The 15,566-nt window shown below is 36.3% G+C and overlaps 1 protein-coding gene across 2 annotated transcripts in view; it reads right to left on the reverse strand.

Moving 5' to 3' along the window:
• LOC150109241 (prestin-like) overlaps positions 1-15,566 on the reverse strand; it is a 399,320-nt gene that overhangs the window by 187,962 nt on the left and 195,792 nt on the right. For both annotated transcript variants that reach the window (XM_090406615.1, XM_090406623.1), the window contains one exon: positions 1,639-1,721. In XM_090406615.1, the coding sequence (XP_090262741.1) occupies positions 1,639-1,721 (83 nt within the window). The remainder of the gene's footprint in view (positions 1-1,638; positions 1,722-15,566) is intronic.

Genomic DNA, 15,566 nt, shown 5'->3' on the forward strand with positions numbered 1-15,566 from the left:
ACCTATCTGACAGCCAGTCACTGATTCAACTCAGAAGTCTGTTATATAATCCCATCTATTTCAATTTATTTAACAACTTTGTTTTGTGGCAGTCTATTAAAAGCTTTTGCAAAAACTAAGTATACCACTGTATATGCATCTCCCTTGTCCAAGACATTTGTCACCTAGTTATAGTACATGAGAAAGTTAAAAAAACATGATGTCTTTAACTAGCCCATGCTTATAAGCACAGAGAATACTGTTGTTATTAACCCATTTCTGCATTCTAGTTCTCAACAATCTCTCTCTTTCTAGTACCTTCACCACAAATCCAGATATGCAGATTATGCAATATGTTACAAAATTAATAACGGAAAACTCATATACAAAGATTATTTATTGACTTTTTTGTTAGGAAATGTATTGACCTTTTTAGTTATCTTACACCAGCTACTTAGGTGGTGCTTTTTGGAATTGTCAGTTATTGTTTAATTTGAGCTTAAAATGTACTGAAGATGCCTGTGACACACAGGTGAAAATTATACTATTAAATAATCTTTGTACATGAGTTTTCCGTTATTAATTTTGTATTGATATGTCTACTCATAGTATACCTCTTTTAAAACTTATGCATTATATGATTTTACTTTCTTTCCACTCCTTTGGAACCTGTGCTGTTGCAAGACTCTTATTAAACAGATATGTTATTGCATATTTCCTGGAACATTCCCTTAAGACGCATCGTGATACATCATCAAATCCTATTGCCTTATTCACATCAATGCTATTTATTTCCTTAAATACTTCCTGCTCACTCACAATTAGGCCATCCTCTCTTATGTCCTTTACATTTAAGTTTCTCATGATTTCACCTTGATGAGCATGAAATAACCTTATAAACTGATCACTGAATACCTCAGGTGTTACCATTTCCATCCATTAACATCATCTTACCATAATCGTTCATCCTTCCTTCTACTTGCCAAATTTTTAAAAAACAATATAGGATTTTTCTTTGCCTGATTTGCTAGTCATTTCTACTCATACTGCACTTTTGTTGACCTTACTAACTGAATCACTTTCCTGGCTTGGTCTTCATACTCTTTATGTAACTCATTATTACCATTATTCATCTTGTACTGCCTCAAAAGTGCTTTCTTTTTCCAGATTTCATGCTTAATCCCCTTATTCATACATTTTACACCTACCTTATTCAGCCTTTTCACTTTCAGAATGCATTCATCGATACTGCTGTGTATTTCTCTGTCAGTTAACAAGCAGCAGTTATTTCCTTACTGCTCAACTCCTCATTCCATGCTATAGCTCCAAGCTGCCTCATAAGCTTGTCATTATGACAAGCCTTGTACTTCCACACATATATCCTTCCTTCACAGAAGTCCTCATATGGCTAGCCACAACCATGGTGATCACTTAATGATCACTTTCACCAACTGGTGAAAAGTGCAACCCTCCTTCACAATGACATCCTCTAAAGAAATGATCAGATCTAAAACTCTCGCTCTTCATATGCCCTCCTTCACATACTGTCTGAGATAGTTGTCTCATTTATAAGTGAAAATTACTGGTCTATGATGTAATTATTAGCAAAAACTGAAAAAAGGGAAATATAGAAAAATTACATTTTATTTTACTACTTACCCTGTAGGTATATCTCCTACAATTTCAAGATCATATCGTTCATTAAGTTTCATATAGTAAGACACCATAGTTCCCAAAATGATCTAAAATATTTAAAAAATTATGTTATACTTTCATCATGTATCAGAAAAACTGTGCATGTTTAACTTTTACAAAAATAGAAATTATTTAACAAATATTTGATTAAAAGATCTGTAACATAGGGGAAAAAAAAAGCAACTGAGAGTTAAGAAACAGAATGAGTAAGATGCAAAGTGACAATCATTGTATCATATTGGATACAGAGTCTTTTGACCAATGAGCATCATTAGATAAAAACTAAGTCTTATTTGGTCAAGGATAACCACAAAGCTAATGAAATCTACTAGTTTTGCCACTAAAACTTATGGCTTCTTCTGGGTAAAAAATACATAAATATAAATGCAATAAAGGCAAACATAAACTACAATATAAACTGATATAAACTGTACAATATAAACTGATGAAAACCATGTTCCACATGGTTTTCATCAGTTTATATTATACACAGACAGTTTATATTCTAATGGTTCCTAGGTAGTTTGTTTTTGAAATGTTATAGTTTATGTTTGTTTTTATTGCATTCATTTTTAATGTATTTTTTAACTAGAAGCCACAAATTTTAGTAACAAAACTAGTGGGTTTTATTTAGGGATCCTATTCGTCCCATAAAATATCGATCGTCCCGTTTTTGGCTAATGAGTCTCGTTGTCCCGAGAAAACTCTTCAGGACAGCTTTTTGTCCTGTATTTTAGAGTTCAAGACTGAATAACAGTCTTGAACTCTATAGAAATTGTAAGAATTAGAATAGAAATTGAACTAGAATTTGAACTTGAACTAGAATAGAAATTGTAACCCAGTTACAATTTCTATTCTATAACAAACATCACTCTCTGTCATTACAGGGAACTGTAGACACGTTATTTTCTCAAGGTGAGTGATGCTAACACTGCAATAATGATAAGTTCGTTAGAACAGTGTGCATTGACATTTTGGCGTGTGCCATGATATTGGCTCAGAACCTTACCACGCACACACTCTTGGAAAGTTAGAATCATTTTATAAGACTGGCATATGTGATGGAGGTGCATACTAAACTTTCGCCCACAGTCATAAGTGTCCCGTATTTTTTTCCAGAGTATCTGGGATCACTAGTTTTATTAGCTTTCTAGTTATCCATGCCCAAATAAATCCCAGTTTTTAGTGAATCATTGCAGCAATTTTTTTTTCTGGAAAGGAAAGAATGATAATAATTAAATTTAAGTTTATACATAAGTAGAATAATCATAATGCTATGATGCATGATGATGATTATGCTACAGATAAGTATCAGAAAGTTGTATGGGGATGCAGTATCCCAAAAGAGGAAGGTCACCATTGGTGTGCTACAGGGGTAGGTTCTGGGACCATTGTTGTTCAATTTGTATATTAATGATATTGGGATTGGTTCAACTAGTGATATGCAGCTGTTTGCAGATGATACAAAATTGGGAAGAGCAATGCTGAGTCAAGCAAATGTTATGGCCTTACAGGAGGACTTGAATAGATTGCATGAATAGGTAGGTAAGTGGAACTGTCAGTTCAATGTTGCCAAGTGTAAGGTTTTGAAATTTGGTAAGCTACAACGGGATACAAAGCATATACTTGGTGAGGAAACTGTAAAGGAGATAGAAGAGATGAGAGCTCTGGTAGTGGTAGCAGACAAGGACCTAAAATTCAGGGGCCACATTGCACAACTTGAGAAGACATCACATCTGATAATGGCAATGCTGTGGAGGACCCTGATATGCAGAAACAAAGAGGTTATGATGCCATTGTATAAGCCCTTGATCAGGTCTCATATGGATTACAGTGCACAGGTTTGGTCACTGGGTTTTCATGGTGAAGAGGATATGTTAAAAAGGATCCAGAGAAGATTCAAAATTTTGCAAAGCCTCATGAATAGGAGGAGGAAGAGGATATGATTGAGACACATAAGCTAGTCATGGGTTGTTATCAGGTTGACATAGAGGAGATTTTTCGTGGAATAGGAGAGTGGAATAAAACAAGAGGCCATCACTGGAAAATATATAAGGAGAGTGTGAGCAGAGGAATGAGGAGCAGGTTCTTTGCATGGAGAGTGGTTGGTGAATGGAATGCATTGTCTGAGTGTGTTGTGAATGTAGACACATTGAATCAGTTTAAGGCACAGTTGGATGAGCATTGTGTGCAATAGAGTACCTCCCTCAATGAGTCTCTGACTCCATGGATAATGATAATAATAATAATAATAATAGTAATAGTAATAATAATGATAATGCAATACTACCCATAATGCATGGCATTATACACATCTGAGAAGAAAGTATGATGTACATTGTGAGATACTAGATACATAATGTTTCTAGTGAACCAACAAAATTTAAAATCAGTTTTTAAAACTTTTCTGCATATAGGATTGGTGTTACAGTTTCTACACCCTGAGATAAAAGTACAAGAATTGAAATGATTGCTTATATTAAATATGTTTTATTTTATTTTGTTATTTTCTTGTTATTGTTGAGGCCATTGAAACAATTCTGGTGGAACATTGGAATGAATTTGGAGATTGCATTCACAGGAATATACTGAGAAAAGGAATAATGCTGTCATGAAAGAGCAGTTGTTAACTGATACCATTATCCATGATCCATGGATAGTTTCATTGGATAATGTGATGTATGCCATGATGATTATGAAGAAATGATCTCTCGCTCACATAAGACATTTACAAGAAACAGACCTAGAGAGCTCAGTATTTTATGACCATTTTGTATTGCATGAGAGATTTTTTGAATAGATTGCTGGCAAAACAATAAATTCACAGATCAAGATAGAGATATCAAATGGATTCACAATCCTGCCATCCCATAGTAAAGTGTTACTATTCAGTGAAGAATGTACAATATGATGTACAAGAGAATGTGCAATATGGCCATAATGCTTGTACATTATGCATTAATTACGTGAAAATTTCTGAACAACGTATTTCCTGAGTGTTGGATTAGTCAAGGATCTCGAACAGTTCCACTACCATCACCACTGCAATTGCAATAGTCAACAGGCAGCCCAGATCTTGGCACATGTGACAATTCCTTGTGGGGCCACATCAAGAGGTGTGAGTGTTTGTTTGGACAGTAATTTTTCAACAAAAAAAAAAAGAGCAATAAAAGATGTCTCCTGCATGTAATATGTAATACCTCAACTATACCTACTAATGTTGAGTCAGATGTCACATAGGAAAAGGAAAAGGCAATGATTTATACTCTGTCATGACAATGATAGGTAGTAACAAATATGTTGGATCAATTTAATTCTAGTATCTAATGTTTACAAAATTATTACTGAATATAGAACTTTTGCTTTCCCTGCATGCAGTACTGCAAACTATACAGGACATTTTTTTTTTTTTGAGGCACAGGGCTGTAAATTTTAATTTTCAGACACTACATAGTATATCTTTAAGATTCATGCCCTTGCTAACCACACTCTCACCCAACTTCCACACACTAGCCAAGTGTTGAAACATTTCCCTTGCATTAATCATATAAAATCCTTTAAGTAACTTAAATTTTTCCGTCATATCCCTTCTTTTTCACCTATCAACCAACTCCACAGATCACTCACCTCTGGATCCTCTCCACCACTTCCTCATCTCCAAGAAACCTTGGGTGACCAGACAACCTGAGCACAGCATCTCATCCAATCCCACAGCTACATTTGCATTCAGATTCTGCAATACCTCCCTCCAATTCTTCAACCTCTGTTCTCACATCAGTCCCTGTCATAACAATATGTTCACTTGGATGATATTCCCTTGCAAAATGATCACTCTAGCTCAACAGTTTCATCCGGTTTTTTCACCTCTCTACAATCTGCTCTCATTAAAGTTATTCCATAGTCATTCTTTTTCCTACTTGCCACATATTGAAATATCTCTTTGGGATTTCCTTTCACCTGTTCGCCTATTTTTTTTCTCATAATCTGATTTTGCTTTCCTTACCATGATGGTCACCTTTCTTGCCTGATCTTTGTACTGCTCATGAGTTAGCTGGTCACCTTTCTCCTTATTTACCTTCCAAAACATTTTCTTTGTTTGCATCTCATGCTTATTGATACTTCTACATCTAACTCGTACCTGATTTACCCTCCTGACCTTGGATATACAGTGTGATACTGCTTCCTTAAGATACCCTTAACTATCCCCATGTACTGTGAACATCCTTCCCTTGCAGATCTTAATAGCTGTTTCTGTACTGTTTCAAGCTGCCTCCTAAGTATATCATAATCACCTGTCTTGTAGTTCCACATATATCCTTTCTTAACTGGAATTGCCACGTTTTGCTACCTCCAAAGATCACATGATCACTTTCCTCAATTGGAGGCAATGCCATAGTTATTGACAGGTCTTTCGACCCTACAACAAGAGCCAACACTCTCATACCTTGAGTCCCCTGCATCACATTCTGCTTCAAGTAATTATCACTCCACAAGTGTATAAATCCTGTTTCATCCTACTATGTGATCTTTCCTCCTTCCAACTTATGTCCCTGAAATTGAAGTCCTCTGTAATAATTACTTGACTTGCACTCATTGTAAAAAGATGGTGATGGATGTCTTCCTTATCGTTCCTAGCACCCACTGGCCAATTGCAGCAACTAGTTTTATATTTTGTCCTATTGTCTTCAGTCTCACATCATATTGATTCAAAAGAACTGTCATCTGTCTGACAAACTCCTACTCTTGTTGGCTACAATTCATCAGAAGTACCCCAACCTCTGTCCTGTCTACTCTATCCTTGCTGAAAATAATAAATACATCACATTCTATCCCTGTAACTATGTCATCTGCTGTTAGCTAAGTCTCACTGATACCTATAACTTTTGGCAAGGTTGCACCAACAATGCCAAAAATTCCTTGGAAGTTACGGAAGGAAACTGAGCAAGAAGAGCGAGGAGTGGTTTCTTTGCATGGAGGGTGGTTGAACAGTATGTAAGGAGCGGTATGATAGACTGTGTTTCCTAGGAAGGACCTCCCACGATAAGTCTTTTGACTCCATGGAGGCCTGAATAATAATAATTATTATTATTATTATTCCTGATGCTTCTAGTATCAGTACATAGAAACTGCAGCATCCTCTTAGGTCCTCCAACAACCTTTGCATCCTGAATTAACTACTCCCATTTGATATTGTTAACTGAGAGACCAGATTCCACATTTTTTGTCCATTCACACGCTAATTCACTTCATGGATGCCTTCAGACACACACTCTCATCTGCATCCAACCTAATTGCTTTAGTTTTCTTGGCTTTATGATTCCACACTCTCAATGAGCAAAGCTCTCTCCAGACATGTAATTTTGAATCAATTGAAGTGTAGTCCATCAGCATTGTACAAATCTTTACATCTATCAAACTCAGGTCATACATCCATAAACTATAGATCATTCCTTCGGTACAAACTGTGTATTGATATCATCACTCCTCTCATTCTCATTCTGCCTCTATCATAGTGTAGCAGCAGACTTACAACTGTCACCCTTTTGCTCTTCTTTTTTGCTTCTTTCAACCTCCCTCATACAATACTTCTCACCTGTCAGGTCACTGGTTCCAGCCAAAACAATCAATTCTTTCACCTTCCCTTTCTGCATTCTGACAACATTGCCAATATTATTCATTTTTGCACTAGGGAAACAATTTTTTGTAGCATTTCCATGAACTCCCATTATGTAATTGGAGTAAATGATTATTTGCCTACATTCATTCTCTTGATTATTCTCACAACTTTTTTTTTTGGCTTCAGACCTCTTGTTTTTTTTTTTTTGAGGTTTTCAGTTCAACTGATATATGTGGGCTGGGTAACAGACACTATGCATGCAGTAGAATGGAATCTAGGAGAAGAAAGGTGACTAGTGGAGCGCCTGAAGTCTCTGTACCAAGGCCACTTTTTAATTTGTATATTAACTTTTTTTATTTAATTTGTATATTAACTTTTTAATTTGTATATTAATGAGAAAGGGAATGATTTAAGGGGAAGATGATGTTTGTTGATGATGATGCATCTTGCACAATATCTTCATGGAGATATCCAGCAGGATGATTTAAATAAATTAACATTGTGGAACAAGGATGATTGTCATTAATTTAATGTTGCAAAATGTAAGGTTATGTACTTAACCTTACATTTTAAAGATTGAAAAAATTAAATACTGTGTATTATATCGATGGTACTGAATTACAGGAAATTGATAAGGCTAGGCTGTCAACCAAATTTATCAATTTGGTTGACAGACAGTTGAAGTTCAGATCAAAAGTTGGTAAAATAGCTTAAAGGACTACTTGGATGTTGACAAACATCGGAAGATTAAATAAAATAAGGTAGGTGTGAAATGGGTGAATGAAGAGATTAAGCATGTGATACAGATGAAAAAAGGCATTATGGAGGCAGCATAAGAGGAGTGGCCTTAATCAATTCCATGAGGATTATAAAGAACAAGCAAGGAGGCTGACTTGGTTGGTAAGGGTAGCAAAAGTGAAGTATGAGCAGCAATTAGCTAATGAAGCCAAAAAAAAATAATCCTAGGGAGTTCTTTCTGAGCAGTTCATAAAGGTCATTCATTCTTGTGAATGTGACATCATGGAGAGTTTGAGAGCAGTTGATGATGAGGAGGAGACTGATATATCTATGGTATATGGGCAAACTTAATGTTCATAAAGCTGTGAGACTTTGATAATATCTCACCATGTATTTTGGAGGAATGTGCCAAGAAATGCCTTGGCTACAACATCTGACACACACTATCTGTGTGTCAGATGTTGTAGTTAAGGTGTTGGAGAAGCTGGTGAGAACCCAGATCTGGAATTGGGTTGACAACAATGGTATATCTTTGATGGACAGCATGGATTTGCTAAAGGGACGACATAAATAATAAATTACACAATAACTACAGTAATTAACTTTGATGAAATGAAAGTTCAGATATTTCATACTAAAAATAACAGTACATTATCAGCACTTAGAAACAAGCAAATCAAAGAAACGCAAATACAAGGTACATACAGCAGTCAGTGGTTTACTCTACCAATTAAAAACTGTTGCCATGTGCTAGAAATTAATATTAATAAATAATATTATTAAAAGCTATTTTTGATGGTTACATAAAATAAGAATCTAGAAAACTTTTGGGGGAGAGAGAGAGAGAGAGAGAGAGAGAGAGACAATCATTCAGATTCAGATTTGGCCGATGTAAAAGGGCTTCACAACTTTCTTTGACAAGGCATTCATATTTAAACCTGCATCTACGGAGAAGATGAGCTTTATCCCACTGGATATTGTGTTTAGTGTCAATACCATGTTGTGCCCAACCAGACTTTTGAGGTTTCATGTATTCGATATAATACTGATGTTCATTAATTATTTATTCTACAGAATGGTCTGTTTGTCCAAATATGTTAGATTACATTCCCACAGTATATGGTAAACGCCAGTTAATGATAGAGGTACCAGTTTGTCTTTTGTAGATGGAAACAGATGAGAAATTTTGTTGATTGGAAAATATGTTGGAATGAAATGATACTTCAAAATTCTACCATTCAGTTCCGAGATGCCAGAACCCTGCAGTCTGTTGAAGAATCCTGAAGTGTTGAAATATAGTAGTCAATTATCTGCTGGAATTGATTAGGATTGTAATCATTAAATTCCTTTAACTTTTGATAGCGAGAAATTCTTGTTGTAAGCTTGAGGGAGAGGAGCCCACCTTATGTGCTCTAATAATTAAGGACTTGATTAAAGATTTAGAGGACACTAATTTTTTGAGAGGTTTGATGAGCAGACTTTTGGTGAATGTATCTACCAGTAAAGGTAGAACGGTTAATGTGTAATTTAATATTTATAGTCATGCTCCAGGTACCTTTAAAGATAAAGGGAGGACATGTTTTAGTAATCTACTTACTTATTACAATAAGCCGATAGCTTCATTGGACAGAGAGAGAGAGAGAGAGAGAGAGAGAGACACACACACACACATAGAGACCTGTATGTTAATGATATTGGCAAAGATTTGGATGGGAATATTCAGTTCTTTGCAGATGATGCAAAGTTGGGACAAACTATGAAGAGTAGAGAAGACATTGTGGCCTTACAAGAAAACTTGAATAGATTGAGTGAATGAGCACAGGAATGGGGATACCAGTTCAACATTGCAAAATGTAAGGTTTTTAAAATTTGGGAAACAAAGATGGGATGTAGGATTTATGCTTGGTGGGGATATGGTGTAGGAGGTGAAGGAAATAAGAGAGCTTGGGGTGATAGTAGATCAGGATCTAAAATTTATAGGACACATTGCCAAAATTGTGAGGAGAACCCAACAAATTCTGGGAACAATGTGGATGACAATTATTATTCTATTGTATAAGGCTCTGTATTTGGCCACGCATGGACTACTGTGCACAGATTTTGTCACCCCCCTTGAAAACCAGGTGACCAAATCTGTGCACAGATTTGATTTTCAAAAAGGATGAAGAAATTTTGGAAAGGGTCCATGCGATTGACACTAAGGTAGCTTCTGATGTCTGTAATGTGGTATATGAGGAAAGGTTGAGAAGATGCAATTTACAGAGTCTAGTGGATAGGAGGAAGAGTGCAAAGTTATGTGGAATGTGGAAAAGTTATGCATTTTGGGATATAAAGATTACAAACTCTAATCTTTGTATATTTCAACAACCATGTTTCACTTGGTTGCTGAAAAATACTTTAACAAGCAGAGACAAACAGGTTATTGTTCCTCTGTATCGAGCCTTGATAAGACTCCATCTAGACTACTGTGCCCAGATATTGGTGCCAGGGATTCTTCTGGATGGGTAGGAGGTGGAGAGGATCCAGAGACGAGTGACCAAGATGATAGCAGGTCTATGGAATAAACCTTATGAGAACAGCTTGAAGATTTGTGGGTTGCAGAAATTGGTTGATAGGTAGAAAAGGGGTGATACGATTGAGACATTCAAATTACTGAAGGGTTTCTATAAGATTAATTCAGAAGATATTTTTGAGAATAAGACTGGTGGTGGTGGGAGGACTAGGGGGCCATACATGGAAGCTGGGAAAGAGTGTATTTAGCAAGGGTGTTTAGCAGAGGTAGGTTTTTTACTTGGAGAGTGGTGAATGAGTGGAATAAGCTGCCAGAGTCTGTTGTGGGCCATGACTGTAAATGAGTTCAAGGCAAAGTATGATAGATACTGTGTGAATGTCGAATAGTTGTTCTTGACATGATGTTAGGGCCTCCCTCAATAAGTCTATGGACTCATTGGAGTTGCCCATAATAATAATAATAATAATAATAATAATAATAATACCACAGACACAGATTACAATTATGTATCACATACAAAGATTATGTGTATACTACAGTGAGGGAACTATACCCCAGCAAACTGATGAAGTCAGAGATTTAAGAGTAGTAGTAGTAAACAGAGAGTTGAAGTTTAGAGGACATATTGTTAAAATAACCAAGGTAGCTCACAGAATTACTAGGTCACTGAAGAACACACAAACAAGCAGAGATAAGGGAGTTATCATTCCTCTTTATAAAGCCTTGATACGACCACATCTGAATTACTATGCTCAATTCTGGTGACGTGGGTTTCTTGGGGGGGATGAGAAAATGTTGGACAGGATCCAGAGGTGAGTGACCAAGATGGTGAATAATCTGTGGAATGCTCCCTATGAGGATAGATTGAGGGATTGTAGACTGCAGAAGTTAGTGATAGAAACATTTAAGTTAAAGGATTTTATAGGACTGATGCAGGAGAAATGTTTCAGCATTTGGCTAGTGAGAGCAGAACAAGAGGTCATCCCTGGAAGTTAGGTAAGCGTGTGGTTAGTAAGGGCATGAGAACTAGGTTTTCTGCTTGGAGAGTGATGAATGAATGAATGGAATGGGTTGCCTGAGTCAGTTGTGCATGCTTTGTCTGTTAATGGATTCAAGAGAGGTATGAAAAATGCTGTGTTGATGGTTTGGGTCTTCTACGATGACTTTTAGGACTTCATGGAGATGTACATGCAATAATAATAATAATAATAACTTTGTTTGCTTACACTTGGCAAATGATTAAACAAGAATGTTTCATGAGGATAGAATGGATAAAAAGGAAGAGGGAGTGCAAGAGGTGTATGGGGAGTTCAGCAAACTAGATGTAAATAAGGCTGTTTGACTTCATAATATATCACCATGTATTCTGAAGGAATGTGCCAGGGAGTTGACACCGACCTTGACATTTTTTTTAATACGAGTCTTGCACCAGGTCAAGTTTATAAGGAGTAGAAGGAGGGCAAGATTGTGCAATTTCATAAAGGAGGTGATAGAACTCAAGCATCAAACTATAGGCCTATCTGTGTGTCAGGTGTTGTAGTTAAGTTGTTGGAGAAGCTTGTGAGAACTAGGATCCAGAGTTGGGTTGACAACAGTGGTATTATCTTTGATGAACAGCATGGACTAAAACATGACCTAAAGGGAGGTCATGTTTTAGTAATCTACTTACTTATTACAATAAGTGACTGCTTCCATGGATAGAGAAGAAGGATTCACAGTAATATACTTGAAATTTACCAAGGCTTTTGATAGATTAACCCATTATAAGTTGATAGTCAAACTAGAGTGGATGGGGTTAGATATTATATTGGTGCACTGGATTGGAGACTGGCTATCCGATAGTATCAACAAGTTGTGTATGGGGGAGCGATATCCAGGAAAAGGAAAGTTACTAGTGGTGTGCCTCAGGGGGTCTGTTTTAGGGCCATTGCTGTTTAACTTGTATATTAATGATATTTGTGAAGATTTGGATGGAGATATTCAGTTGTTTGCAGATGATGCAAAATTGGGACGAACCATGAAGAGTGGAGAAGATGTTGTGGCCTTACAAGAAGACTTTGAATAAATTGAGTGATTGGGCACAGGAATGGGGATGTGAGTTCAATGTTGCAAAATGCAAGGTTTTAAAATTTGGAAAACAAAAATAGGATGCAGAATTTATGCTTGGTGAGGATATATTCTCAGAGGTGGAGGAAATAAGAGATCTGGGGGTGATGGTGGATAAGGATCTGAAATTTAGGGGACGGACACATAACCAAAAGTGTGAAGACAACACAAAGACTTCTGGGAATGATGCAGAGGACATTGACTTATAGAAGTAGGGAGATTCTTGTTCCATTGTATTTGATTAGGCCACACATGGACTGTTGTGCCCAGATTTGGTCACCTGGTTTTTAGAAGGATGAAGAGATGTTGGAAAGGGTCCAGAGGCCACTGACTAAGGTAGTTTCTAACCTCTGGAGTATCGAGCATGAGGAAAGATTGAGAAGATGCAACTTGCAGAGTCTGGTGGACAGGAGGAAGAGGGGAGATATGGTAGAGACCTACAAGTTATTAAGGGGTTGTTATAGGATCAATGCTGGAGAGGTTCTACAAAAAATAGTGGGAGATCAGTGGAGAACCAGAGGTCATCCCTGGAAATGGTATAAAGAGGGTGTGAGTAGGGAAGTGAGAAGCAGATTTTTTTTTTATACAGAGTTGTGAATGATTGGAATGCCTTGCCTGAGAGTGTGGTGTCTGCAGAGAATTTGAGTGTGTTTAAAGCATAATATGATGAGCTGTGTGTTTGATAAAAGGACCTCCAAGATGAGTCTTGGATAATAATAATAATAATTTCTTTGCAAGTATAATTTCTGTTGTAACTAAGCGGGAAAACTTTCTACATATATGTAAAGAGACTCATCACTACAATATGCCACAGCACTTTTACTTTGGTCAATTATTGATTCTTAGCCTAATCTCTCACAAGGGGAAAATAAAATTAAATAAATCAAAATTAACTACATACAAAAAAATAAATCAAAATTAACTACATACAAAAAAATAAATCAGTAAAATAAATAAGTACAAAAAAATTGAATAAAACTGTATAATTAACTATTAGCCAGAATTTAATTTCTGTAATGCTGTTGCCTTGCTTGAAGTGCATCGAACATTGAAACCATGGTTCCATTAGTTTTATAGCTAGTTTATGGGTTTGAGGGAAAGTAGAGGAATGATGTACCAGTTAATGGAATAAAAGTCTTGTCAATATCTGAAATTCATGATAGAGGTTTAATGGAATATTAACAGCACTGAGAAAGGATTAAAACTAATTTTAATACTTCCAATATTTCGTCTCCATCACAGAGACATCTTTGGGGATTACAAAAACTTTTTGTAACAACACACACACAAATACAATAGAAAGTGAAACTAAAGTCCTATCTAGGTGGTGCGCCCTCTATGGGCATTTGAAGGTGGCCTGGGATGTAAAGAGGGATCTTTACATCCCATCACAGAGACACATCTTTACAAGATGTCAGTGACAAAGACAAAATATTGGAAGTATTAAAATTAGTTTTAATCCTTTCTCGGTGCTGTTAATATTCCATTAAACCTCTAACATGAATTCTTCACAGCACTTAAGCCTCAACACACGTAATCTGAGATTCAGAAGATTGATTATCATCTCACAAGCTTCTTTGAAAATTTCTGTGCATAAATTTTATAAGGAATAGATACAGCTAAGTCAATTCTATGGTGTTTCAAGTGCATGATTAAAAAAGCCGGATTTCTTATAAATACCAGATTTAATTTTTTTTTTTTTTAAATTCCAGTTTCAAATATTAGAGGTTGAGATACCTATAGCTTATCGGTCCCATCTGTGGGCAAGTGTTCAAAAAGAAAGAAGATACTTCTTGGTATGTTTTTTGAATAACTGAGGTTTATAGTCCTTAAGGAAAACATGAAGACTACTCCAGAGTACAGAGCTAGCAGGTATGAAGGAGGACGATAAGTTGGTTCAGTGTGTTTGAATGAATGAATGCTAACCAGCAGCTGTTAGTGTGTTTATGGTTTGAGGAAAAGCAGAGGAATGGTATAAGCCAGTCATGCTGAAGAATGCTAGTATATTTTCAACAGATGATGAAAAAAATTAACATGAAAACTGAGGTTAATAATTATTATTTCTTTTTTAAGACTTACATCTATTATAATATTTTAAATAAATTTATGTAACAAAAAATTAATCTGATTTGTTTATAAACACTGCCTATTTTCTCATATAATGATGTATTATAACTACCTAAATGTTCATCTAAGAAACTAAGCTTCCCTTTTTATACTCGTGGTATAAGATTACCCATGATTTCGAGGAGTTCTTCTGTAGCATTTGTGAGTTGTTCTTATACGCTGACACATACAGTACCTAAATTTCCCTTTTCTGGACAGCACAAAAGCATTCTTAGAGAGGGTTTCTGGTGCACTATACCATATATGCAAACAATTTTCTAGTCAGATTTGGGTTATTGTACACTGTTAGGAATTGCAGAGACGAATGTCTTGAGCAGAAAAGCAACATTATGATGTTTTTTTGGATGCAGAGGAGGCTATGGCTGGGATGTGCATATTATTATTATTATTCAGGCCTCCATTGAGTCAAAAGATTCATCATGGGAGGTCCTTTCTAAGAAACACAAATCTATCAAGACTCATCGAGGGAGATCCCTCCTAGGAAACACAAAAGTCTATCATACCACTCCTTAAATGCATTCACTGTTCTTGCTCACACCACTCTATCAGACAATGCATTCCATGGTTCAACCACCCTTCATGCAAAGAAACCACTCCTCATCCTCTTGCTCACAGTTTCCTTTCATAACTTCCAGGGATGGCCTCTTGTCATCACTCCTTCCTGCTATTCAACCAAGCAAAACAACTCCCCAGTGTCAACCCTGTAACCACCTCTCAACAGTTTAAACGTCTCAATCATATCACCTCTACTTCTTCTATCCACCAAACTCTGCAGTTCACATTCACTCAGCC

The sequence above is a fragment of the Typopeltis vanoorti genome, chromosome 2 (assembly GCF_054136105.1).
Source record: "Typopeltis vanoorti isolate ZY-2024b chromosome 2, IOZ_Tvanoo_1.0, whole genome shotgun sequence".
Taxonomy (NCBI): domain Eukaryota; kingdom Metazoa; phylum Arthropoda; class Arachnida; order Uropygi; family Thelyphonidae; genus Typopeltis; species Typopeltis vanoorti.